The following is a 27,118-nucleotide window of genomic DNA, read 5'->3' as shown; positions in this document are numbered from 1 at the left end:
TCACTATTCAAAACTGACCAATTAAAGCACCACATGAAATTGGTTTATAGATCAGTGAAATACACATAGAGAGAAAACAGCCTCCTGATATCAGAAAGGATGGCAAACGTTGCTGAGTGTAGTAATGGCGATAGTAATTTTGGACTGCACTAGGTTGAGTCATTTAATACAAGCTTTCGGCTGGGATAAAAATAAATCAGTCTTCACAGCCCAATGAGAATAAATCTTATTGAGGATAGCGGACGGTTAATGCAGGTTCATTCCCTTGAGCACAGTGGGAGGTAGAGATAAAGATCTGTTCAATGGTGTTAAAGATGATGTTAGAGAAGAGAACAGCGATCGGATGGCAAGTTCAGTGCTGATTTCACCACTCCCATCTTTCGGAAACAAGACCTGTAAGTCCTCCTCCTTTACCTCCAGTCCCCCAAGATCAAGGTTACATAACGCTTGAAACTGGCTGTATGTGTGTGTGTGTGTGTGTGTGTGTGTGTGTGTGTGTGTGTGTGTGTGTGTGTGTGTGTGTATCACATGGAGAATGCTATACTGTATCAACCCCTCGGACAAAAAAATCCGCCAAGGACAAGAGTAAAACCCTTCATCCTCTGACCTCTGCATCCGTCAGAACTAAATCAACATCAGAGTTCACATATTTAAAGATTTATAAGAAATTTTGTTTGTAAAAAAACAGACGTGGAATTTGTACATATAAAATATGCATCATGGCATGTCTTCATTTTCCTAAAACTTAAAATATTGTGTGTATAAATCAGCTCCAATTGATCACACACACACTTTAAATCACACTCCTTCATCTGATCAATGCCAAATGCTAGTTCACTAGAAGCATTGGTCCTAATTTTTACAACCTTCATTTCTGTCCTTGTTAGCTGAGCTAATAGGATTGGCTGGTTCACACAGGAAGATCAGTAAAGCCCTCCCCAATCCTAAACTAAGACTTTTGAGGTGGACAAGGAGGAATTAGAGGCGATAGAGCAACCAAAGGAGGAAGCAAGGCAGTCCGCTTCAGTCTCTGTGCCTGTCTCTATCCACTTGTCCATCCCAAGGCAGGTCAGTCACACCTAGGAGAGGAATCAACACTTCTGCAACCCTTCCCCTACTACGATCCAAGGTACAGGGCTACCTGCATCCATTTCTCTGTCAGCAAAGCACAGGGAAAGCCGTCAAAATTTCTTACCTTGAGGAACTTGACAGGGAAGCGTCTGACGACGAGATGGGTAGTGGAGCCAGCGCAGAGGATAAGGAAAATGCCAAGAAGTCCAAAGAGCTGGAAAAACAGCTCCAGCAAGATGCTGATAAAGAAGCCAAGACGGTCAAACTTCTACTGCTGGGTAAGAAATCAGTGTTTGACTCCTCCAGTACATTGGTGTTGAGTTAAGTCATTTTGCCTCCAGAACCAGTTACTGATGCAGAAACTTCAGATGCTTTATGTACGTTTGTGCCTGCAACAGGTGATCACTAATACTAAACTGCAAGATAGTAAAATGCAGGTGAGACTACGAAGTGGGATTAAAAACCTAAGGTTATTCTTCTGATTCTTTCTTTCTTTCTTTCTGGGATTAAGAGTTATAGATGCACTAGGGCAGAGTGTTAAGACATTCTGTAAGCAAAATTCTGACTTACAAAAGATTTGAGACAACCACAGGTTATGTAATTATTTCATAAATTATACATTGCATGTGTAATCAGTTGACCTCATAATTCCATACAAATGTTTTTACAAATTATGTCGTTTTGTGCCATATAACACATTTTACATGTATATTAGGTGATGCACATCAGCTCTTTTTCAGTTAATTTTTTAGCATGAATGATTTTAAGGTCGAATTCATTTATTCATGTTTTCAGTTTTAAGGATTTTCGAAATTAGCTTTTAAAAACGTTTGCACGATCGATTCCAGCTTTCCTGTAGCAATATTTTTCACTGCAAGTGAAGTCGCCTTAAAAGATCACAATCCGAGGGACACCGTGAATTGTGGCATATTGACAATAAGACCTGAATCCGATTACCGTGATGGTTTAAGCCCCGATCCTCTTAAGCTCAGGTTCAGTTTATCGTCCAATGGGAACGGAAAACAGAGGAGGCCAGTTTCAGTGCTCCTAAGTTTGTTACATCAGGACGCTTTAAATTAATTTGCAATTTCAGCAAATCACTGTAAGACAGATGCATAAATTAAGTACTGACCTGATTTCTTCCAGCTCGACAAGCCACTTCCTGTCTGAACAGGAAGTTTGTAACCTGCTGTTCTTAAATAATAATAACATTGGTTATTTCATTAGAAAGTAAATATAACCAATTAACTCATTTAATTAAGTACAGATACATGTTGTGTGTAGTGAATTTTGAAAATTAGTTTTGAAATCACCTCTCTTGCACAATAAAAGTCAAAGAGTGTGCTAATAATGGTAGTGATGTGTTCATATCTGACAGTTAGGAAGTAGACAGCCGTTTTCCATATAATCTAATCTAGTTGCTAAACTAAGCAGTCGTACAGGCAGAGATGTAACAGGGATGACGCAACTTATCTTAACACATCACCACAGCTACAGTTAACTCAGGAAGTAAAGGGCACAGAAGAGTGACGGTTGCCACGGGAGATGGTTGAGCCCCTCGCCCTCGACTGACCGAAGCTCCAAGACTAATCAAAGTGTCAGTGATCTTCTGAGAAGCTTTCCCTAACACAAATCCAATTGGGTCACTTTATAAGCAGGTTAAAGAGCCTTCCTCTGACCTGGACATCAGTGACAATCTATAAGTTTTCCTGACAGATTATCTCTGCTTAACATTGACCTTGTTATTAAAATATAAAATAAACAGTTAAATTCAGAGAAAGGCATTGTGTGTAAGACCTAAATTAGAGTCGTAACCACCATATAGACACATACCGAGGTGATTTTCAGATCAGTATGATATGGCCAAAGAGCTTTTAACTAGGCTAAAAGTCACAGAGGGACATTATTTGGTCGAAAATATATCTGATGTTCAGTTTGAGAGCATTTGAAGGCTCCTCATTTGTTCTTATGTACGCTCACACATGTTTCTCGCTCTGTCTTGTAGGTGCTGGTGAGTCAGGGAAGAGCACCATTGTAAAACAGATGAAGTGAGTATAAATGCATGCAACACAGAATACATGCTCAGAAGAGCCCATTACAGGTTGTGGAAGCACATTCGAGATATGTTTCATCTGAATTTAAAATCTCATCCATGCATTCTAGTTAAATTATTTCTTAACAATTAGTGTGCATTTGGGAAATGCCAGCACTTGCATTCATTTTTCAACACCTTGTAATGCTAATCTGTAACCACCAGGTGGCAGTGAATGTGGAGTCTGGCTGCAGTGTATGTAAATGAATTCACCTACAAATTCATAATCAAAAACACTGTTCTTTCCCCCCCAAGAATTCTCCATCAAGGTGGTTATACAAAAGAAGAACAAATAGAGTTTCGATCTATTATTTTTGGCAACATTCTGCAGTCTGCTCTGGCCATCATCAGAGGCATGGAGATGCTGGACATCAACTTTGGGACCCCATCTGCACAGGTCAGCCCAAACAACTCCACACCAATGATTAGTTTGTGGACATTCACATATTAACAAAATTCACACACTGAAACCCACTGTTAAAGTCGGCATGCAATGAAAATTCACCCTATCCATTTTCAAAATGCATGTTTAGATCCTATTGTGAACAATTTATCTGCGCATATTTCATTTTTTAAAATGACCTAATTTTCTATTTATTTGACCTCGTAATGTTTAATCAAAATTTCAAAACTGGACCTTCCAGTGAAAACCTGGCGCTACTTTCATTTCATTACGACATATTAAATAAGCAAACCAATTGATGACTGACCACATGGTGCCGTTTTACTGTCCCATGCAGGAAGACAGTCAGAAGCTCCAGAACCTGTCTGACTCCATTGAGGAGGGCACCATGCCTCCAGAGTTGGCAGACGTCATCAAGAGGCTATGGAAGGATTCAGGCGTGCAGGCTGGTTTTGAAAGAGCTGCTGAGTACCAGCTAAATGACTCCGCTGGATAGTAAGTACAACACTCAGCAGGGACAGCAATACCTATAAAGTTCAGTTGCACCTGAGGATGTGGTTAGAGTAGACCATCCGTTTTTCACAGTACAGAGTTGTTATGCTTTGGAGATTTTTCAGTACTTTAGCAGATGTATAATTCAGGTGTCTTCAAATGAATTGCTGACTTATCTTTCATAGCTACTTGGCCGAAATGGACAGAATCTGCAAATCCGACTACCTCCCTACTGAGCAGGATGTGCTGAGATCTCGAGTCAAGACTACTGGTATCATTGAGGAACAGTTCGGCTGCAAAGAGCTCCACTTCAGGTGTGTCTTACTTGCCTGAAGTGATTGAAGCAACTTTTGTGCATGGTCTGTTAAAATTGAGAGCCACAAAAACGGTAATGTAATGATACTCAAGACCAAAAATGTAATAGGACTATCCATGTAAAAGGAATATTTTAGGTAGATTTCAGCAAAGAAAAATTACCCAAAGCTTTGAATGAAACCTTTTCATGTTCCTCTGGGCCGCAGGATGTTTGATGTGGGTGGCCAGAGGTCCGAGAGGAAGAAGTGGATTCATTGTTTCGAAGGTGTGACTTGCATCATCTTCTGTGGAGCCCTGAGTGCTTACGACATGGTGCTGGTAGAAGATGATGAAGTGGTAAGTGCTTATCTTTAGCCAACACACTTAAAAACAAAGGTTCTTTATTGGCATCTGTGGTTACATGAAGAACCTTTACTGCCCCTGGAACCTTTCCATTGCACAAAATGTTCTTTTTAGTGGAAAAAGATTATTTTGATTATTAAAATGTTCTTGTGACTGTTGACTGTTAATTAAAGGTTCTTTAGGAACCCTAAATGGGTCTTCTATGGTATTGCTGTGAAACCTCCGTTTTGGAACCATTGTTTTTAAGAATGAGGAACAGACCTTAGAGCTCCTTTATTCAGCAAAAAAACCAAGATCATTCACATTATAAATATCATAGAGCTCAATTTAATGGTTTGATACTGATGTATGAGGCTCTAGGATTGCTTCTCAACTTATATTATTTTGTTCCTCATGTTTTTCCAGAACCGCATGCACGAGAGTCTCCATCTCTTCAACAGTATCTGCAACCACAGGTTCTTCGCCACAACTTCCATTGTGCTTTTCCTCAACAAGAAGGATCTCTTCCAGGAGAAGATCAAGAAAGTCCACCTGAGCATCTGTTTCCCTGACTATGATGGTGAGTGAGGTCTCTATATAAATAAACAACACCTTAAAGCAGTACTTTGCCCAGGACTTAACTGTTAACTCACACTCCTATCATTCCAAACCTGTATGACTTTCTTCTGTAGAACATAAAATCATCCTGGCGAACAAGGACTGTGACTGTCTAACTTCAGAATGACAAAAAGTAAAAGTACCATGAAAGTATAATAAATGAGGTCTTCTGAAGCCATATGATAGCTTTGTGTGAAGAACAGATAGATTTGTTACAAGCGATTTGACCAAGCTCTCCTCGGCAAGTTCATGAGAGACAATGTCTGATTGACAAATTAATAATTCTATTGAGTCTTTTCAATGAACTAATTGACTTGAACCAATCACAACGGTTAACTGACTATTAGTGAATAATGACTTTCGGTCTGTTCCTGGTATGGCTTCTTATGGCTGGTATAGACCTTTTATGGTGCTTTTGACAGTCGTTCACTTTCATTCTATTGAAAAGATTTGTCAGGGTATTCTTTAAAAATGTCATACAGGTTTGGATCAGCATAAAGGTGAGTAAATTAATTTCCATTTTTCAATGAACTAACTGTATGTCTATTGCAATTGGTATTGGAACTGTAAACACAAATACAGCCACTACCATGGACAACTATGATAATTGATGAACATCTTAATTTTCCAGGTCCAAACACATTTGAAGATGCCAGCGACTATATCAAGAATCAATTTCAGGATCTGAACATGAAGAAGGGAGTGAAGGAGATCTACGCACATCTGACCTGTGCCACGGACACAAAGAACGTCGAGATCGTGTTTAACGCCGTGACAGACATTATCATCAAAGAAAACCTTAAGGACTGTGGTCTTTTCTAAACACTATCGACTTGTTCAAAGGTACGTTCCCTGAAAAAAATAAAGCAGATTCTTACGCCCTGTTTACACTGGACATGAGCGGAACGTTAAACGTAAATTTCTGACTTCAGTTGACGGATTCCCCCATTTCTATTCTATTCAGAGCTACTCCAGCTACTTGATTTTATGCACAAATATTGATTTCATGTGACTTGTCTCCAAACCCATCTTGTGAAGTTTTTGGTCTCTGGTCTATTAAATTAAACCAGCTTTTGTTTCTTTCTAATATTTTGTATATGAATTAAAAAGTACAACCATACTGATAATAGTAACAGTCATATAAGTAATTTTGTATCAAGCGATTTGAAAATAAAATAACATTGAAATAAACTTAGATGCATAGTTACTCTTCATTTTACTATTGCTGAATTCCTCGACCTGGTGCGTGGTAGCAAACATGCTTGGATGACGTAAAGTTTCCACGCTTCCAGTGTAGACAGGGTGTTATAACTTCAGAAAGTTCTGTAAAATCATTTAAATGAGAATTAGCTTTTTTTTCTATGAATAAAATAATTCACTTTATATGGAAGCTTGTTTCCGCAACTTAATAAAAAAATCTTTAAAAAGGTAATTGCTACTTTATATCACACAATTCTGAGAACTGTGAGATAAAAAGTAACAATTGCGGATTATAAAGTCTATATCTTTATATCTGGAATTCTGACTTTGTTTCCCCTCCGAATTCTGACTTATCACGCAATTCTGACTTTTGGAAACAAGCTTCCATACCTTTAAGTGATGAACTATTTTTTTAGCGATTCAAGTGATTATATGTTATTTTCCAGATCTTTCTGCCCCATCCCCACCTGAATGATTGGATCAACTCTGATGAAGTTGCCACGGTAACAAAAGAACATCCACAGGTGGCATGAAGGTGAACTCTACAGCAAGCAGTCAAGTGTGGTCAGCGGATCCCCGGGCAAAGAACAACCTCAACATCCCAACCAAACCTCAGAGACTAGATCCAGATTAGACTAACGGCCTCTGCTCTCCAAAGGGACTCCAATAACATTTCCTAACAGTTCAAACTGCTAATAGAGTCAACAAGAGAAGGATTACCAAAGAAAGGGGACTTTTGATGCTATGAGTTAATGATGCTTGTAGAGAAGCCTCCTCTCACAGTGTTTTAATGTTAAGCCTATAGAGGTTTGACTGTTAGATGTTTTTTTTTTTTTTTCATTCATTCATTTCCAGAAAAAGAAAAGTAAATTTAATGCAATTAAAATGTTGCTGTAATAAAGACATTATAGTGGGACATCAGATCCCATGATAACAATTAGAAACACGTACAGTGCTGAGCAGTGTCTGGTCTCCTTTGAGAGAGGAAAAACTTGCATACCACCAAGACCTGATTGTTTGAATTTAACCAGCTAATACAATATGTGAAAGATGTTTTTTTTTTTTTTTCAGCCCCAAACATAGTAGGGCAGTATGTTTTGTAAATAAGAGTAGGCAGAAAAAAAATTCTGTTTCAAGAAGAGTCTATATAAAATATATATGGAGACATAAATATATATATGAAACAGTATTACCGTAACAAGAGAAAATTCTAGAATGGCCTGTTGCTTTGTTTTAAACCTGAGGTCTGAATTTGTGGAGATGTTTCTGGAATGTAAATGTAGGCACATGAAATAAAGACTTGCATCAATTCCACTGGTTGCTGGTGTCGGATTACTATGTGCTGCAATTGTCTGGCTATTAGCACCATAGTAATTGCTTACTTTCACGAAAGAGCCTCCTGAAATTGTATTAATTGGGATTTTCAAACACTGACCCTCTATGTCAGATCTAATTTTGAATGAACCACAATACAAAACACTCTTTTTTTGCTAAGAGCATTATATATTAAAAAAAAAGACAGCTAAAATTAGTAAAGATATCCAACAATCGTGACACTACACATAAATACACATTCAGAGCCATAGGTACAATCAGAAAAACAACTGGAATAGTAAGAAATAAAAGAGCCAACATTGGCAATTGCACAATATTAAATCAGATACACGGTCTCATTAAAATAAGACAAATGGTAAAATACATTTAGGTATAATTCTTAGTGTAAAAAAAATCTGTATATTTGTCTTCGCCGTTTGAAGACTAAAATTATCAAATATTCTTTGATCCATTGTTTCAAAAAATGTATTATTTTCAACTGATGGTTGTTAAAGTTCATTTCTGACCATGATTATGTATATAGGTTTCCTTAAACAAAGGTTTGCATATGTATTTTCTCAAAACTGCAGCAATTGGTGACATGGTACTGACTGTTAACAACCGTTAAGCAAAAACATTTTTTAAATAATACCCAATGCGTTCAGAACTAAACAAACCAAGTTTATAGCATATTAGTGATTCAGTGCTATCATTACCGTTAGTTGTTCATTTGCACTTTTTATGTTTAAAATAGTTCAAATAAAGCACAGTGATATAAAAAGGAAACCACAGATTGTTGAATGAATTCTGACTAATTCATTGAGTACATCAATGTACCAGTATTGGAATATATGGATAATGGCCGTCTTGCAAATATTATAGTGACTCTGGCTATTTGGCATGTTCAAGATGTTATAGACGTTAGTCTTAAATCAATGGAAACCCTGTTCATATTAAACACAGGTATCACAAACCAGATCACATTGTGTCAGTTTGTTTAAGAAAAATACTAAAATCCACAGGATTAAACAAAAGCACATCAAACAAGTCTTAGAAAAGGCTGTACTCCAAGACACGAATGCAAATCCGGCCATCATGCTCTGTTTTCATGGCATTTGTTCCCAAGTGCTCTTTACCAAACAGAGTTATTTCACACCATTCAGAAATGTATCTGTGAGAAAAGATTTTGTTCACACCTTTACAGGTTCTCAAGAAATACAAAAATAGTGTGTTAGGCTATATAAAGTGTGTTATATAAAGTGATTCATATCTAATAATTAGTAAAAAAAAAAAAAAAAAATGTTTTCCTTTTGCTGTGTGTTTGGGCTGTGAATTACTTAAGTTACAACAATAATATAACAACGTTTCAATCATCATAGTGACTTAATTCTTAGATATTCTGCTATGTTTGCAAATAAAGGCTTAAAGGCAGACCTAAATAATTCATAAAATAGTGAAATAATCACTATGAAAAACTTTCTTTCCCATAAGAACTGATACACTGTTATTAATAGGACACAAGACTGAAATCTTGTTGGCATATAGTCACATGATATTGTCCATTGTGTATTTTGATCTATGCATAGTGGTGTGTCATGTAATACCTATAGAGGAAAATTGGCAATAAAATAAAGACTAAAAGTAAGTGGCAAGGAAATAATGACCATCACAGACTGTCATTATTAAAAAAAAAAGGAATAAGGGGAAATAAAATAGTCTCAAAAATCCTGTTCATGGTCATAGGTACCGCATTTAGTGTGAAGGGTGCATGCAGCAGGGTGGCAGTCTCTCTCTCGCTCATCCGCTGTCAGAGGAAACGGACAAAACTAGGAACAACCAGCCAGTGAAGCTCTGAAATCTTCCATCAACAACTGTAAATAAATAAAAAGTCTTAATATTATTAAATATAAAACACATTTCATGTTTTTTTTTAAGGTCACCAGGGGTCTGTGGTATTTCCAAATGTATGGTACTAAATTTAGGAAAAAATAAGTGCAAAGCACTTACTGAATCCTTACCTCAGCACACAGATGATGCTTCAATAAAGGCCACACTCTATGAGGTTATTCTTGATGATGACATCAGTGACTGAATCAAACACAAACTGCACGTTCTTGGTGTCTGTGGCACAGGTGAAGTGTGTGTAGATCTCCTTTGTGTCCTTTCTTTTGTTCAGATCCTCAAACTGGCACTGGATGTAGGCTGCTGATTCCTCATATGCATCCGTTCCTGAGCATCACAAGACAAATGTGAGTTTAAGATTTGTGTGATCAACACTGCTGTTCAAATGAAGAAGTTTCTTTTTTTTTTGGCAAAGAAATTAATACTTGTATTCAGCAAGGAAGGATGCATTAAACTGATCAAAAGCGACAGTTAAGACATTTATAACATTACATAGGTTTTCTATTTCAAATAAATGCTACTCTTTTGAGCTTTCTATTCAGAATCCTGAAAACAATGTGTCACAGTTTAAATATTAAGCAGCATGACTTTCAATCAACATTGATAATAATAAGAAATCTTTCTTGAGCACAAAATCAACATATTAGAATGATTTCTGAAGGATCATGTGACTCTGAAGACTGGAGTAATGATGCTGAAAATTCAGCTTTGCCATCACAGGGAAAAATTACATTAACATGTATTAAACATAAGCCCCTTTCAGACAGCGCGATGATCCCGGCAAATTGCAGGGAAATTGCCAGAACGCCTTCTGTGTGAACGCAAACACGAACCGGAATTGATGCCGGCATCGATGCCGGGTTGGGGACCTAGTAACATTGCCGTGTTCGGTCCCAGAACGCGCGCTGTGTGAACAAAAGCCGTCATCAATGGCGTGTCGTAATGATGGCGCTGAAACCGGGATCGTTCGCCAGCTGTGAAATGGTATGTAATGCCCTAGTCAAACTTAAAGACGCTGCTGAGACATTACGTCACGTGTCTTTACGGGATTTTTACGGGTTGTGTGTGAACGCACTCTCTGATTCCGGAAAATCACTGGCAGTGTGAATGAACCAAAATCAAACGAACCCGGGTCAAATCCCGGGTCACTTTATCCTTGTATTTTCCGGAATCTCTGTGTGAAAGGGGCTATAGAAAGTTTTCTATAATGGTCCAGCCCATTGGCCAAATATATTGTGCCACAATTCATCCATGACTGATTCAATGGAATACACTGAGGACAAACCAACAACTATAAATGTACTATGTTTTAAAAATAAAGACAGAGAGAGGCACTAAAACCTCTCCAAACCGGCAAGACTCAACTTTCACCCGGCCCTGAAGGATGATAACTAGCAGACACAAAACAGAGTTTTTTTCCACAGTGCTTCCCCTCATCTGATAGGCTGTTCAAACTTAACCTCATGTAGTCCCTTCTTCATTTATATAACTTTTTATAAACAAGCAATACTTCATCCACTCTGCAGTTTGCCATAAAGGCTCTAATATAATGATGCTTGAGTAAATATATGATTTACTGATTATCTGAAGCTTGATTTAATTTTAGACGTGATTTAAATAGTTTTTCAGGACCATCTAAAACAAGTTACTAATACAACTATTGTTGAATATATTGTCCTATTAGTGGCATCATCCTTCACCACATATACATTTAGCTGTGAGTTTACATGTAATGTTATTTTAGCCACTTAACAATCATAAGTAGAATATTTCAATATTTTATTTAATCTCACCAGAGTATTCTGGGTAGCATATCGTGAGTGGACTTCTCTTGATCTTCTCTTCGAACAGATCCTTCTTATTGAGGAAGAGGATGATGGATGTGTCTGTGAACCACTTGTTGTTGCAGATGCTGTCAAAAAGCTTCATGCTCTCATGCATTCGGTTCTGTGGACACATCAAGATCAACATATTGCTCAGACTCATTTATCTGTTCACTGATCAGACATTTGAGATTTGCATTAAAAAATACTCAGTGCCATGACGGAATTAAGGGTTATTTAATTCTATAATGTGCATTTAGTTCCACTTAAAGTCAATATGCAACCTAAAATCATCCTTTTATGGAAAAATAGTGTATTTTAAGAAATTGGGTCTCGTGAGGAAACTATGTGGGTTTTCCATGAGCTAAGAGAAAATCACTTGAACACAACCAGGACAAATGGAACATCCCCTGTGGTGGCTATGGAGAAATAAATAAAATACTGAGCTCTGCTACTAGCTTTTCTCACTGACTATCATCTTTTACCATATTTGCATTAATCCGTCATATCAAATGTGTCTTTGAATTGGTCATGTGATCTTGCTAACAGACTAGTGTGCCACTCTGATTTAGCTGTGGGATCGCCGTGGGAAGGAAACTCACCATCTCTTCATCTTCAGCTAGGACCAGGTCATAGTCGCTGAGCGCCACACAGAAGATAATGGCAGTGACGCCTTCAAAACAATGAATCCATTTCTTCCGCTCTGAACGCTGACCACCAACATCAAACATCCTGTTTGGATACAAGCAGTAAACACTGTGATCAGGCCATGAGACAGAGACAGAGAGATACAGATACAGAGAGAGAGAGAGAGAGAGAGAGAGAGACAGAGAGATACAGAGAGAGAGAGAGAGAGAGAGAGAGAGAGAGAGAGAGAGAGAGAGAGAGAGAGAGAGAGAGAGAGAGAGAGAGAGAGACAGAGAGAGAGAGAGAGAGAGAGAGAGAAAGAAAGAGATGACACTTACTTGAAGTAGAGCTCTTTGAAGGTGAAGTGTGTTTCTACAATGCCAGTGGTCTTGACCCGAGTTCTCAGCACATCTTGTTGAGTGGGCATGTAGGTGGGCTGGGATATCCTATCCAGGTCATTCAGATAGCTGGACAAGAGACAAACCATAGTGAGCATTTTTGAGTGAAACCACTTACAAAACAATATGTCAGGATGGTTTAAAGAGCATTTAGAAGGACATTTTAAAATCCCCACATTTCTCTTTAGATTCTTAATACTCCCAAATGCAGGATCTACGTAAAATGTACAGTATGTACTGTAAGAAGAGTCGCAGTAGCTGGAACACATTTAAAAAGGATGCACCTGTTCTGAGACCTGCACACATACTTTTATTTTATTATACTTTTTGAGCTGACAAGCATCATTGATTTCATTATTCAACAGAATATGTGACATGAAGCTTTAAAGTCGATCTTTAAACGGCCCATGGCCCTGATAATGGCAATGATGGACTGGATAGTGTTGCTGTAAACCACGACTTTATACTGCTTGCACTCCTCATCTGAGTAACCATCTTCATGAATGATCCTGAAGTAAAACAAATCCAGTAGGATAACTACATCTACTGCGCAAAAACAAAACATTTAAATCAACAAAATCCAATGATAACTGCCAGCAATGTTCCCTCTTGGCTGTTCTGATGTTGGTCATCCACAAACCAAAATATTCAGTACAGAAAGCAAATAAAAATACATGTGATTGCTTGAATGGCCATACAATCATTCATTTATTTACACATTTTAATATCAACTATTTATTATATACAATGATTTTCAATGTATTTTTATTATATTTTGAGCTGACAACCATCATTGATATCATTATCCAACAGAATATGTGACATGAAGCTGGGAAAAAAGCATGCAGTTAATGTTTTTCACAAGTTTTACAATAAAAACAAGTCGAAGGCTGCATTTATTTGATTTGATTGAGAGAGAGAGAGAGAGAGAGAGAGAGAGAGAGAGAGAGAGAGAGAGAGAGAGAGAGAGAGAGAGAGAGAGAGAGAGAGAGAGAGAGAGAGAGAGAATCACTGCAGTACAGGCCTGTGCCTAAAATAAAGTTGTATCCATCAAACGACCCATCCACTCTGATTCTGCCATAACACAGGAGCTCACAGCATAAAACTTCTTTCTCATTGGAACATTTGGTTCTATAGTTTCAATGCATGAACGCATGAGTTCACTGAGAGGAGAGAAGTTTGCTCTTGATTATTATTACTGGAAAAATTCTTAGTGGCTACCAAAGCTGAAAACAGAGTGAAAGAATGACGGTACCATGGAAAAAATCTGTGAGGGGAAAAAAAAAATGTGCAATGCAATTCAGAAAGCCACAAATTTCCCCACAGTCAATGAGCTGGAATCTACCAGGTAAAAAATGTTAAACAGGTTTGCACAAGGCTAAAGGAACTGTGCCTCAGCTGTAAAACTCTGCCTCAACCTGAACCTTCCCCATTTAGGAAACCAAAATCTGATTTACTGCACATCAAACACTTCAAACAAAAGCATGATGATTCTGTGGAGACAAATTATGGTTCAATAAAACAAAGTTTTTGTAAGTAAAAACAGTATTTGCAAAATATCTATCTAAAGTTATAAGCCAAAATAAACATTGGCATGTTCTGTTCAAATAATTGTATACTAAAATTTATAAAAGTATTTGGACACTTAAATGTTTATGAATGTTACTGCATTATACAACAAAATATCAAACCAACAACATTTATTTGATAGAAATACAGCACAAACAAAAAAATCTGTTTATTTATATACTATTTAGACATGTTCTGGATGTCAAACATGTTATCGTGATGAACTGCACCTGTGGTCACTCTGCTAAGCCCCACAGAATAGCTTGTGAAAAACCTTGGTCCATCTCAAGAAAGTGCACTTACTATGCTGCTGAATCATTGAGTTGATACTCTCGTGATCTGATGAAACACGTCTGCACTCCTTCATCCTTCCACAGCTGGCGGATGACCCCAGAGAGCTCAGGGGTCATGACCCCTTCCTCTGCAGTGCCCGCGAGCACGAAAAGCTGACGAGCGTCATCCTGATGTTAAACAGAACAAAATCTGAAAACTGGTCTCCTTTAATGATACTATAAGCTGTCAGTCCATTTCAATTGTGACTATGGAGTTTGTTACTCATAATTCTTTTGACTGACGAACTCTTTTTGACCGATTCATTACAACATACCTCATAAGCTCATGAATCAAGCTACACGAGGTGTGTTGCATGTTTGTTTTCGTATGACAGGAATTAGAAATATTTTTTTTATATATGAAGAGTTCAGATGCAAAAGCCTCTAAGTGCCATCTGAAATTTTCTTCTAGAATGATCATTTTTATCAAGCTCGTATATTTTAGTTCAGTAATTTCACTTAAATGACAATTAATAGGTAATTTTCATTGCCATTAAAGTGAAGTTACTGAACTTAAATATACGAGCTTGATTAAAATAACCATTCTAGAAGAAATTTTCAGATGGCACTTAGAGGCTTTTGCATCTGAACTCTTCATATATATATATTGCTGTATATTACCATGTATATTGCTGCATATAAATAATTAAATATCATTCTTCCTTGTGTTAATTTGGTAAAAAACAGGGAAATCCTCAGTAGATTCCAATGAGGGAAAACATCAGTAGATTCTTGCTGTATTGAGATATTGTGACCAATTATGGTGGTTCACTTCAGAGCAACATGATATTATAAATGATTGAAATACTTTTGTCCTGGGAAGGCTGAAAAGAAGAACTAAACTCAGTTTGAGTTGTCCCGAGGGTGAATTTTGTAAACATTGCTGTACTCGAATTCCAGAACTATGCAGTCAAGACAAGAGAAGTAATAATATATATATATATATATATATATATATATATATATATATATATATATATATATATATATATATATATATATATATATATATATATATATATATATATATATATATATATATAGAGAAGTAATAAATTATTGTTTATGGGTAATTCTGCGTGCATTTTTAATTTATGTGTCTTACCGCTCTTGCAGAGTCCCCAAAGTCGATCTTTAAACGGCCCATGGCCCTGATAATGGCAATGATGGACTGGATAGTGTTGCTGTAAACCACGACTTTATACTGCTTGCACTCCTCATCTGAGTAACCATCTTCATGAATGATCCTGAAGTAAAACAAATCCGATAGGATAACTACATCTACTGCGCAAAAACAAAACATTTAAATCAACAAAATCCAATGATAACTGCCAGCAATGTTCCCTCTTGGCTGTTCTGATGTTGGTCATCCACAAAACCAAAATATTCAGTACAGAAAGCAAATAAAAACACATGTGATTGCTTGAATGGCCATATAACCATTCATTTATTTACAAATTTTAGTATAAAATATGTATTATATACAATGATTTTCAATGTATTTTGATTAGTAATGTATTAGTGTATATGTTCTAATAATTGTGTATATATATATATATATATATATATATACACACACACACACACAAGAATATACAAGAACATACAAGAATCTCTATATAATTTATATAAACATACATGTATGTATAGTATAAATGAATATAATTTAAAACATTACAATATTAATATAATAATAAACACACACACACACACACATACATGTGTGTATATATATATATATATATATATATATATATATATATATATATATATATATATATATATATATATATATGAAATTATCTAATCTACCGCTATTATCATGGTGCCCGAAGGGTCTGCTCAGTTCGATTTTGTTGTAATTTTTTGAGAGGTTTCGCACAGAAAAAAAAAAAAAATAGAAATAATAATAACAAAACACTCACTTCATTTGCTTAACTATTGTACTCTTCCCTGATTCCCCAGCACCTAAAATGGACAAAAAACACAGAACGTGGTTGATGAGGTTGATATGGCAAATCGATAAATGCAGTCTATTCGCCTGACCCCAAACATCACACGCTCAGGAGAAGGTCTGCATTAGATGAATAGAAGCTTTCAACCTCTGCCTCCCACATCACAAGCCCAGCATGAGCTGCAGAATGAGCTCTATTTCGGGTTGCTCTTGCCATACGGTGAGATTAAATGTCCTGAAGATGAAAGGTTTATCTGATGTTAGTTCCCCCAGCCAAAGTGTTTGTTAGGGCAGCAGGAGCTACGATATGTGAGCTTTTTATAAACAAGTCAAATGACTCACTTGGATGGCTTATTAACCAACACACCAGAAAGAGATGTTTGTACAAACATGAGCATATAGGCCAGTGGACGCATGGTGTGTACATAATCCAATGATTAACTGTAATTCTCAATTGACGAGTGAAATGAATAACAGGAATGAATAGAACATATTTCACATTTTTATGCAAATTGGCAGATATTGCATGATGATTTTAACACATTTTGGATATGGAGTAACAGATTCTGTCCCTTACGATATACTTTTCCATTACCCGAGATACCCGAGGTTACCCGCTGAACTTCAAATATTCTTTGGCTTGCCATTCTGAAAAATTAAATCAATCAATCAATGTTGTTTAAAAAAGCAACAAAATCGAGGTTGACCAAAGTACTGTACAATAAAAAATTCAGCCCACTTGGTCAACTGTTCAATCTTCAGGATCATTTGTGCTGGTGGTTACATGCAGCAAATCTACTGTAGATGCATTAAGGGTTAGATCAATAATTTCTGCTTCTGAGGTGTGGATTGCTGCCCTATTAGCTCAAATGTTTGGCAGGGCGAAGGAATAACTGTGGGTCTTTGGGGCTAGAGAATCATGTGAAAAATTTCTTCTGAGCGTCTTGAACCGCAGGCATGCTGCAGCCGAGAGTGTGGCGGCCAAAAAGTCCTGCCACGTTTGATGAGGCCTTGGCACAAGTTAAAAGCACAATGAGTTATCAATGGCTGAGAGAAACTGAAAAAGTTTGTTAAAATCCAGCCCTGGACTTTCCAAACACATAGAGAACATGCAAACCTATTGACCTTTCCAACAGTGATCAGTTAAGCAAGCCGAATCTGGGTTTTTTAAAGGAGTAGTTCACCCAAAAAAGCCGAATTTCTACACAAATCGTTAAAATTGGATTAATATTATGAACTGGATCAAATAATTCCTAAAGAGAACTCATGAATCTGACATTGTTACTTCTCTCATTAACATAAGTAAAGTCAGCAATATAATGACAGCATCAAAGATTTAGAAATTTAAATCATATTTAAATTGTACTATTTATAATTGCAAAAAAAAAAGGTACCTTATAAAAACATTGCTTACTTTGACATATATATTGCATAATAAAATAAACAGGCAATTTGGTTCAAATAAATAAATATATAAATAAAGTCCAAAACCACGAGCAAATGATGTTGGGCTCATATCGGCAACCATTGTGTGGTTTTATCACTAAGCTAACAATCTAACTAGCTAACTCACTCATTTACCCACACACGTTTTGGATTCTGTCCGAGCATCAGGTTTTGCACCGGGACTGTGCAGCACAGCCACAAAATCTCCACATACACATCTGCGAATGCTTTAAATGGGTGTGTGAATGGCTCACTCCTGCTGTAATTATATGCAGTAGTTAGTTGCAGTGGCATGTGCAGTGTGGTTAAGATCACTACAATTATCAACCCCAGCTGAACAGAGGCATGATTTAGGATTTATTTTCCTTTAGGTTTTTCAACAGTGCAGGTTCACATCGAGCTGTGAGCAGACAGACACCAGATGCCAAACCCCCTACTGAGCAATATCCTCCAGTGGGATAATCATAGTGTTATCAAACAGAGACTAATTTTACATTAAGAAGTCTTCCCTCAGTTGACAAGCAAAATGTTTCTTTTAGAAACTAACAGTTGTTTAAGAGAGAGTTCACACCAGAAAATTAAAAGTCTGTCATTATTTACTCAACCTCATTGTTTCTGTGGAAAGCAAAAGGATATACATTTAAATCTTCACACAGCTCTTTTTCAAACAGGACCTTTTGAGAGACCGCTTCCTAAAATATAAAGGCAAGTACATATTTTCACATATAAAACCCAAATACACTTTGTGAGAAAAATATTAATATTAAGTGTGCTATAATAAAGACAACACATTTCCTAAATGTTTCCTGTGTTCCTTCAACACAACAGCATACATAATTGTCATGGGTGAACTATTCATATAACCAGTGAAAATGTTCAGCACACATGTGAAACAAAATGAATAAGATAATATATAACAGGATAATTTTAGTACTATTTATACTATTTTAGTACAATTAATATTTGATTAAGCTTTTATTTTTATATTTTCAGCTTTACTTTATTTTTTAGATCAGTTTTTAGAGTAATTGTTGTAACATAGGCTACGTTCACACTGCAGGCTGAAACGACCCAATTCCGATTTTTTTGCCCCTATGCGACCTGTATCTGATCTTTTCATGACAGTCTGAACGACACAGATCCGATCTTTTCAAATGCGACCCAGGCCACTTGGGTATGTGGTCCCAAATCCGATACATATCGATCTTTTGAAATGCGACTTCAGTCTGAACGGCCAGGTCGCATGTATCCGACCCGCACGTCATTGATACGCGAAAAACGTCATAATTCTGCATTGAAGTAGTCGTCGGTTTGAAAACGGACTGCATATTCGTCGAGCTGAGGTAAATCTGCCGAACGGGTCGACCTCGACGAGCCCGTTAATTAAAAAAAAAAAAAAAAAAAGCCCACGACCATTATATATACGTTATGTTAACTTATTTGTGCTGAATCTGATATTAGATAGGTCAGCGGCTGCTGTCTGGCTCTTGTGTAACGGTCGCTGCGTGCGCTCGTGTGTGTGTGTGTGTGTGTGTGTGAGTGAGAGAATCACAGTTAGTTAAAGCAGAGACGGGCTCTGGTTAAAGTTTAGCTACTTCCGCAAACAACAAGTGACGTCGTTGACCGTTGAGTACTCTTCTGCGCATGCGGGTCACTTCTGGGTCATTTCTCGTTCACACAGGAGATCACTAAAGGTCGCATTTAATTGGAAATGTGAACGGCCTTGCAAAAAAATCTAATTTTTTCAAAAAATCGGAATTGAGCATTAAGCCCTGCAGTGTGAACGTTCTTTTTTAGTTTAGTTTTCACTGTTTCCTGTTCTGGTTTGCCTGTGCCCTTATTAGTTACTGATTTAATTCACCGGTTCATACTTTTTTTTTTTGGTTACTCTCCCTGTGCATTTAAACTCTGAGTTCTGTCAGTTCATTTGTCCGGTATCGGCTAAGTTTAATGTAGGCCTAGTTGTTTATATTTTCTCCAGTGATCTCCTGAGTGTTCTGTGCAGATTTAATAGGGACCGTTTTTGTTCCCTATTCCTTTCTTTGTGCGCGTTCAATACAGCCATTTGTGACAGAATTCTGGACCCTAAGAAACATTTTTCTTTCTTTTTCCCTTTCTGCCCTCGCATATAGACCTACCTGCTGTCCAACCCAGAGCAGAAGGACCATTCCCTGGAGGACCACACAAGAGTTTTTTTTTAATCTGGCGCGCCGAACTCCATATCCGGACCACTCAGCGAGTGGTCCAAGGCATGCCTCCCATAGAATGGTCCTCAAGAGGATTTCTCCATGTTTGTGGAGTGAGTGCTGGTGAACAACGCATCGGTGTTCACCATCTGCCCAGAGGAGGACATCACCAGCCCCACACTTGACCCAAAGCCCAGCCAGCCATCACCCCGATGCCCGGAAATTCCAACTTCCAACTCCCTTGGCTCCACCTGGGACCAACATCCTTATGGCTCCACCAGGCTCCCTTGTCCCTCCGGCTCAGCCTTGGTCAGACATCACTCTGCCTGCGCCACAGACTTACAGGCCTTACGCTACGCTTCATCCATTCAACGGCTGCATCCCTCTATCGGCTCCATCTCCATCCATCGTGCCCCTGGTGTGCGACAGCCAAATCTCCACCATGGCAGCTTCCTCCCTCGACTCTGCCGGGGGCCATCATCCTGGCTGCGCACTGGGTTCCTGTCTGACTACTAATATTCCTGGTTCCTCCCAATGTCATTGCCACCCTGACCTCTCCCCTTCTGTCATCCCCTCCGGTGTCCTGCACTTCGCCAGCCCCTCGTCCTCCTCCAAAGCCGCACCTTCCTAAAACCCTGGACTATGTAACATGTATGTTCTGTTTTAGTTTTGTTTTTCACTGTGTTTCCTGTTCTGGCTTGCCTGTGTTCTTTGTGCCTTAATTAGTTGCTGATTTATATCACCTGTTCATACTTATTTTGATTACTCTCCCTGTCCATTTAAACCCTGAGTTCTGTCAGTTGATTTGTCCGTCATCGTCTAAGTTAAAAGTGGTTGTTTGTGTAGATTTGTGTTCTAGAAGTGTTTTGTGTAGATTTAATAAATACTTTTTTTTGTTCCCTATTCCTTTCATCATGCGCGTTCATTACAGCCACCGTGACAAGTACAAGTACCTGTGTTTATCATATTTTATTTCAGTTAGTTGCCAATTAAAGATTTAAAATTTTTGTTACATTTTGAAGTTTCAAAGGATTTTCGTCTAATATTTATATTTCATTTAAACAATTTTCAGTGAAACAATTTTTAGTTCTAGTTAACGATAACAACGCTGATATACTCAGTTGTGTGAAATAAAAAGAGATGAACAACAGTGGAATATAAAAGAAGCTATTTTAAGAAATGTCTCCCTGTAAATCAATCGCCTCCAATGTAGTTTGGTTCCTAATTTCCTGGTTTTTGTGTTTCGCAGAAGAAAGTAAGTCAGACAGGTTTGGAAAGATATAAAGGTGAGAAAATTATGACCGAATTTTCATTTCTTGGTGTAGTATCCCTTTAAACAGACCACTTGAATTGCAGTTCAGCTAGAAGCAATAGTATAGTCATCATAGCCTAATGCCCCTGAATCTGCTGATGTCAGGAAAGCCACAATGAACACAAAGAAAAATCCACAAGTGAGTTCTCACAATGTGATAATGCTAAGAGCTCATTGTGCAGTGCTAATTACAACTCAGCCATAGTCAACTCTGTTAGACAGTTGCAATCCTCTTGCCAACAGGGATGTAGCCATGCTGTCTAAACTGGCCAGCAGTATTAAAACAGCGAGAGCATATAAAAATCATTTGGTAATTCAGGATGACTCTCAGAACTCGCCGTCCTTAGACAGTTCTTTCATAACGGATTTTATTTATGAACTCCATTCTGAGTTTAACGGAGCATGCAATATTCGGCTCATTGAAATGCTTGCCCCACTTCCAGCATACTGTGGGTTTCTGCATTCAGAGTAAAAAGCCAAACCCCCTAACATGCCCCAATGCACGAATTAAATGCCAAGAGGGGAAGGGTTACATAACTTGAAAAAAAAAAGAGACAAAAAAAGATGATTTTCATGCACACAAAGACTTGTATATGGCATGCCATTAACATTTAATCCTTAAAACCTACTAGTAAACCTACTAGTTCATGCTACTAGTACTTATTTTTTAGATACTAGTATCTATTCCATTAAGTACTAGTACTAATTCATTAGCTACAAGTGCTTATTTTTTAGGTACTAGTGCCTATTCGTTTGATACTAGTCCTTATTCTTTAGGTACTAGTTCTTATTTATTAGATACTAGTACTTATTCCAATAGTGTCTAGTATTAATTTTATACCTAACTTGTTAAGAAAAACTAGAACTAGGCTAGTGCTTATTTTTTAGGTACTAGTAACATTTTAGATCAAAGACCTTAATAGATACTAGTACTATTTAAATAATACGTATGCAGATAATATGTTGAATATTAATGAACCAACAACATATCAAAGAGAGATAACACACAAAACGGACTGAATTGCACAAGGCCGTTTTTATAATAACAATATAATAATAGCCTACCTTTTTAATGGTATTTGAGTAAAAAATTATGAATAGGCATATGTAATATAGTGCATATATAATCATTCCTCTGAATTTTTGATTGTAAGGAATTATGAATGCTCTCCAAAAATCCCAATCTCTGGGTATTGTGGATGTTTGGCTGGTGGGTATGAACAGGTTTTTGGATCTACTTAACTGTTGTTTAAATTTTATTATTGGCAGTTAAGTCTTTAGTATAGCCTACTGTACATTCAAAACAATAAATGTCATATTAAACATATATCTTTCCTTGTGTTCATGCTAACCAATTAGCTAAATGAACCAACAAAGTTGGTTACTTATCCATCTTCTATAGCTTTAGTTTAGCCTGTATTACCATATAAACTCTGATTGGAGGGTTGATTGGTACTCATGTTTATGTAATGATCTGTTAAAAGAAGATATCTCTTAATATTTTCTTACTAGTTCCTTGTGAGGTTGAAGATATCTGCAAATTAATAGATACTAATAGCTATTCTGTTTTGATATCATCTATTAATTTATGACTAGTAGCCTAATTATTCCAATATTGACTAGTATCTTTTTTAAATATTACTAGTAAGTATTCATTAGATGCTAGTACTTATTTATTGTATACAATTACTTTTCATTCAATACTAGTACCTATTTAATAGATACTAGTAGTTATTCGTTAAGTACTAGGCTAGTACTTATTTATTAGACACTAGTTCAATTAAAACTAGAGTTCAATTAAAAATCTTACTAGTAAAATAAAAAATCTTACTAGTAACATTTGGAATAAATACTATTATCTAATAAATAGGTACTACAAGTATCTATTGAATAAGAACTAGTAGCTAATTAATAAGTACTAGTATCTATTTAATAGGTACTAGTATCTAATGAATAAGTAGCCTACTAGTATCTATTGAATAAGTTTTAGTAGCTAGCCTATTGAACAAGTACTAGTCTAGTATCTAGTAATAGGTAGGCTACTAGTATCTAAAAAATATGTACTAGTACCTAATGAATAACTACTAGGCCTAGTATCTAATAAATACGTACTAATCGATACTTTTAAAACGGTACCGCTGCCTAAACGGTGCCTGAACCGATACTTTAAAAAAAGAAAGCCTCAAAACGATGGTGAATGACTTTAAATAAAGGCTTTTTTATTGAAAAAAAAAAAAAAAAATTTTTACATTTAAATTTAAATTAAAATTGTAGAGTAAATATATAAATATAATTAGTCTAAATACAAAACACAACAAATTTACATAACAAATTCACAATAGAACCTAAGCCACCTAACCGAAATACAATAATTAAACACTAAATAACACCACAGTACTAATAACAGCAAAGTAGTCTGTATTCAGTATGCTACAAACCAGCTTTAAATTTTAGCAATTCTTTTCACATTTTTTGCCTTCTCTGGCCAAATATGACACCTCTCCTGACTTAGCCTATTGCATGTCCTGTACAAGGTGAGCGTTATTTTAGAACGCATCACCTTTAATGCCGTGACGCGAAACCCCTCCTGGAAGAACGCCGTCATTTACAACTGTGACAAATGAACTCAGGATCAAATGAAGGCTGGATTTTCAAAAGTACGTGAGGTTTGCGGCTCTATTGTTGCAGTAAACTTGCACAACGTTATTGAATTAATAATTTATTAGATGTACGCTGGTCTGTTATTGCATGGACATCGACTTTACATTTTCACACTAAACATGACACGGAAAAAATGAACAGTGATTGGTTGCGTTACATGTCAGTCAGTCCTTGGCTGATATTTTTATTCTTAAATACATGTAAGTGAATGTGTTTTGTCATTTAAGAAACCTTTATAATGATCATGATTCATTGCAGTTGATCTATAACGCACAATGGGCGCCATGTTAGTGTGCACTGCAGTTCAGAGAATTGAATCTGTCAGATTTAGGCCTACAACACATCAATTCATCCACTTCTCCCGAAATACGTTAAAGTAAGTGGCTGGTGAAGTGTGAGAAGAACAGAGTAAATTTGATAGTTACCTACACAGTGTGTGTCTAAACACGTCATCCATTTATAATTGAAAGGATTGTTATTGCCACTTCCATAGACATCAGTGTGTATTTTACAAACTATGTTGTTTTGCTAGTACTTATGTGTATTTAAATGTCAGAAAACTAAAATAAACCTTAAGTGGTTGAAAACACTGAATAGTTGTGATATAATATGACAGTGCTGAGAGCGTCTGTCTCTGGCTCAGCGCCAGCCAACACTTAGAATTTAGAAGTTGATGATCACGCGATCTGAACGTTCTAATCACACCGGTGTGAAAGATCGTACGCGTCAAAGGGTTAACTAGCGATCACATGCGGTGATGATGCTTTTTACGTCTGTTTTGGAGAACCTGAGGGTAAATATTTCAAAAGACAGCTGAGGTATTTAAGTGGCACCGAAATCTGCATTTTGATTCGGTCCGGTTACATACTGGTTACGTACCGGTTCCATATCGGTGTCTGGTTTCGGTACCCAACCCTAGTTACTAGTAACAAAAGAATAGCCTAGTTACTAGTCACTATTGAAATAAGTACTAGTATCTAATAAATAATTACTAGTACCAATTTAATAGGCACTAGAATCTAATTAATAAGTACTAGCCTAGTGTCTATTTAATAGGTAGTATAATGAATGAGTACCAGTCTCTAATACAATAAGAACTAGTATCTTTTAAAAATGTACTAGTATCTAAAGAATAGGCACTAGGCTAGTACTTAATGGAATAGATACTAGCCTAGTATCTAAAAAATAAGTACTAGTAGCATGAAAATAGATACTAGTAGGTTTTGAGGATTAAATGTTAGAATGGCTTGCCATACTTGTACAAATGTACCCTCTGACAGGAATGCTGTCTTGGATATTGTTTGTCATCGTCTAATCTGTTTGTGACTTAAAAATGTAAACAGTAAATATGAATTCGACAATATCACCAATAAACAAAGTGATCATAACTTTGTGTAATCTACTTTCTACAATGTTTTTAACCTGTTTTGACAGAGAATCTGCATGCAGAAGAATATCACAGTCCAAAGGAATTGCCTCCCACACAAAAAATCACAGAGGTCACTCCATATTTGACCACTCCTCTGACAAATCCCAGAATGGTTTACTCAAGAGAAACAACCTGTCAACAGCTGAAAACAACAAGGCACTTGCTACATCATTGGAATATATATTTACATTACTTCTTTTAGCACTTTTATTCAAACTCCAAAGCAACCCACAAATAATCAGAGAGTTGTGTCTAGTTACTATTCACCATCTACAGTATATTACTGTACACTAGCTGACTACCTGCTCTGTAAATATATGGGGTGGCTCTGTCTCTGAAAATTAGTATGCTACCAATAAAGTATCCAAAAACAAATAGACAGACAAAACACCCGTATTTTGTCACTCTAATGGTCCAAAACAGCCATTATCTTCTGCATTCCATCACGCTTTTATAGCTGGAATACTGCCACAATCACACCATTACTTTCCGCTATTTTCCTCCATCACACTGCCGTGATTCCAGGGTGTGTGAGTGTGGGTTTGGTTATGTCATACAGAGCAACCAAATGGTGTAGGTAAAATATGGTAATAGCCTAAATAAAGGTGATGCTCAATGGTTGTTTTAGGACACCGGGGGAGGATTTCCACGGGGAAACATGTTTTGACAGCACACTGAGCCAAGACTAGTACAAACACAGCACATTCTGAATCAACTGTTATTAGTCCACATGAAAACAGTTTTGAATAGCCTATTCATCAGGTTGTCGACCTTTTTAAGCTGAATTTTTACGTTTTGTTGCTGCCTTTGTAATATTAACGTGAATATTTGCCGTGATAAGTTCATTTCACTTTTTGGACAGCTTTGCATAAAGACAATCGAGTTGAAGCTCCGAAAGCGCTTAAAACAGAGATATAACAGAAAAAAAATACACATTGTACTCGCAACATAGCATAAATGATTGAATATTGGCAAAAAGAAAGTTTATCATACCGAGCAGCAGTAGTTTGACTTCTCTGGATGCTTTCTCTCCGTCCTTTTGCAGGTTCCGATCAATCATCTTACTCCTCTCCATCGCTTCTTTATCTTCAGCACTTAAAGTGCAACCCATTTTTCACAACGTTTATAAAACAATTAATAAACACCTTTAAAACTGAACACGGTTGTGTTTATCCTAGAGCTTGAAGAATAACGAAGCCAAAGAGAGAAAAGGCGTTGGCAGGTTTGCACGTGATGCTGCTAGCGGATGAAAACAGATCCTTTAACACATGTTAAATGGCAGCTCTGATAACATCAATATATACTTGACCGCTACAACTAACATTAGCTGGGACAGCACAAAGTACCCAAAACCAGTAACACAGAAGAATAATGTTTCCGTGACTAAAAAGTTTCCATCGATGGATGGTCTATTTTGAACGCCAGTTTAATTTTTTTTCGCAAAAACGGTATCCAAGACTGTATCCAAACCATATAGCTAAATGTCTCGAAGTGGATCACAGTGGTGCTGTTAACGATTCGGTGTTTTTGAACGAATCTTTGAAGTGAACGGATCGTTCTGGTTCACTTCCATGCACTGAATCAAATGTTTGGTTCGTAGAAGTCTCTCCCCTTTGAAGCGTGTGACTGCTTTCCTGCCTTCTCGCCTAGACT

General features: G+C 37.0%; 2 protein-coding genes across 2 annotated transcripts; one reads left to right on the top strand and one right to left on the bottom strand.

Moving 5' to 3' along the window:
* The first annotated feature begins 986 nt into the window (after window positions 1-986).
* On the top strand, window positions 987-7,825 carry gnat2 (guanine nucleotide binding protein (G protein), alpha transducing activity polypeptide 2). Its single transcript, XM_081348854.1, has 10 exons — window positions 987-1,129; window positions 1,213-1,349; window positions 3,077-3,119; window positions 3,419-3,560; window positions 3,904-4,061; window positions 4,244-4,372; window positions 4,580-4,709; window positions 5,121-5,274; window positions 5,944-6,155; window positions 6,959-7,825. The coding sequence occupies exons 2-9, from the start codon at window positions 1,232-1,234 to the stop codon at window positions 6,132-6,134; spliced, it is 1,065 nt and encodes a 354-aa protein (XP_081204980.1). The 5' UTR covers window positions 987-1,129; window positions 1,213-1,231; the 3' UTR covers window positions 6,135-6,155; window positions 6,959-7,825.
* gnai3 (guanine nucleotide binding protein (G protein), alpha inhibiting activity polypeptide 3) lies at window positions 7,368-27,118 on the bottom strand. Its single transcript, XM_081348853.1, has 9 exons — window positions 26,459-27,118; window positions 16,403-16,445; window positions 15,583-15,724; window positions 14,449-14,606; window positions 12,517-12,645; window positions 12,154-12,283; window positions 11,522-11,675; window positions 9,845-10,055; window positions 7,368-9,697 (listed from the first exon to the last, which is right to left on the bottom strand). The coding sequence occupies exons 1-8, from the start codon at window positions 26,574-26,576 to the stop codon at window positions 9,865-9,867; spliced, it is 1,065 nt and encodes a 354-aa protein (XP_081204979.1). The 5' UTR covers window positions 26,577-27,118; the 3' UTR covers window positions 7,368-9,697; window positions 9,845-9,864.

This window comes from Scardinius erythrophthalmus (assembly GCF_964197995.2).
Source record: "Scardinius erythrophthalmus genome assembly, chromosome: 20".
In the NCBI taxonomy this organism is placed as follows: Eukaryota; Metazoa; Chordata; class Actinopteri; order Cypriniformes; family Leuciscidae; genus Scardinius; species Scardinius erythrophthalmus.
This window is presented reverse-complemented; position numbering and strand designations above follow the sequence as displayed.

Excerpts from the sequence above, each read along its gene's own strand:
- gnat2 (XM_081348854.1), top strand. The coding sequence starts at position 1,232 with ATGGGTAGTGGAGCCAGCGCAGAGGATAAGGAAAATGCCAAGAAGTCC. Across the intron at positions 3,120-3,418 it reads ACCATTGTAAAACAGATGAA|AATTCTCCATCAAGGTGGTT; the intron begins GTGAGTATAAAT and ends TTCCCCCCCAAG. Across the intron at positions 5,275-5,943 it reads CTGTTTCCCTGACTATGATG|GTCCAAACACATTTGAAGAT; the intron begins GTGAGTGAGGTC and ends TTAATTTTCCAG.
- gnai3 (XM_081348853.1), bottom strand. The coding sequence starts at position 26,576 with ATGGGTTGCACTTTAAGTGCTGAAGATAAAGAAGCGATGGAGAGGAGT. Across the intron at positions 16,446-26,458 it reads AGTCAAACTACTGCTGCTCG|GTGCTGGGGAATCAGGGAAG; the intron begins GTATGATAAACT and ends TGTCCATTTTAG. Across the intron at positions 12,284-12,516 it reads TTCAAAGAGCTCTACTTCAA|GATGTTTGATGTTGGTGGTC; the intron begins GTAAGTGTCATC and ends GTATCCAAACAG.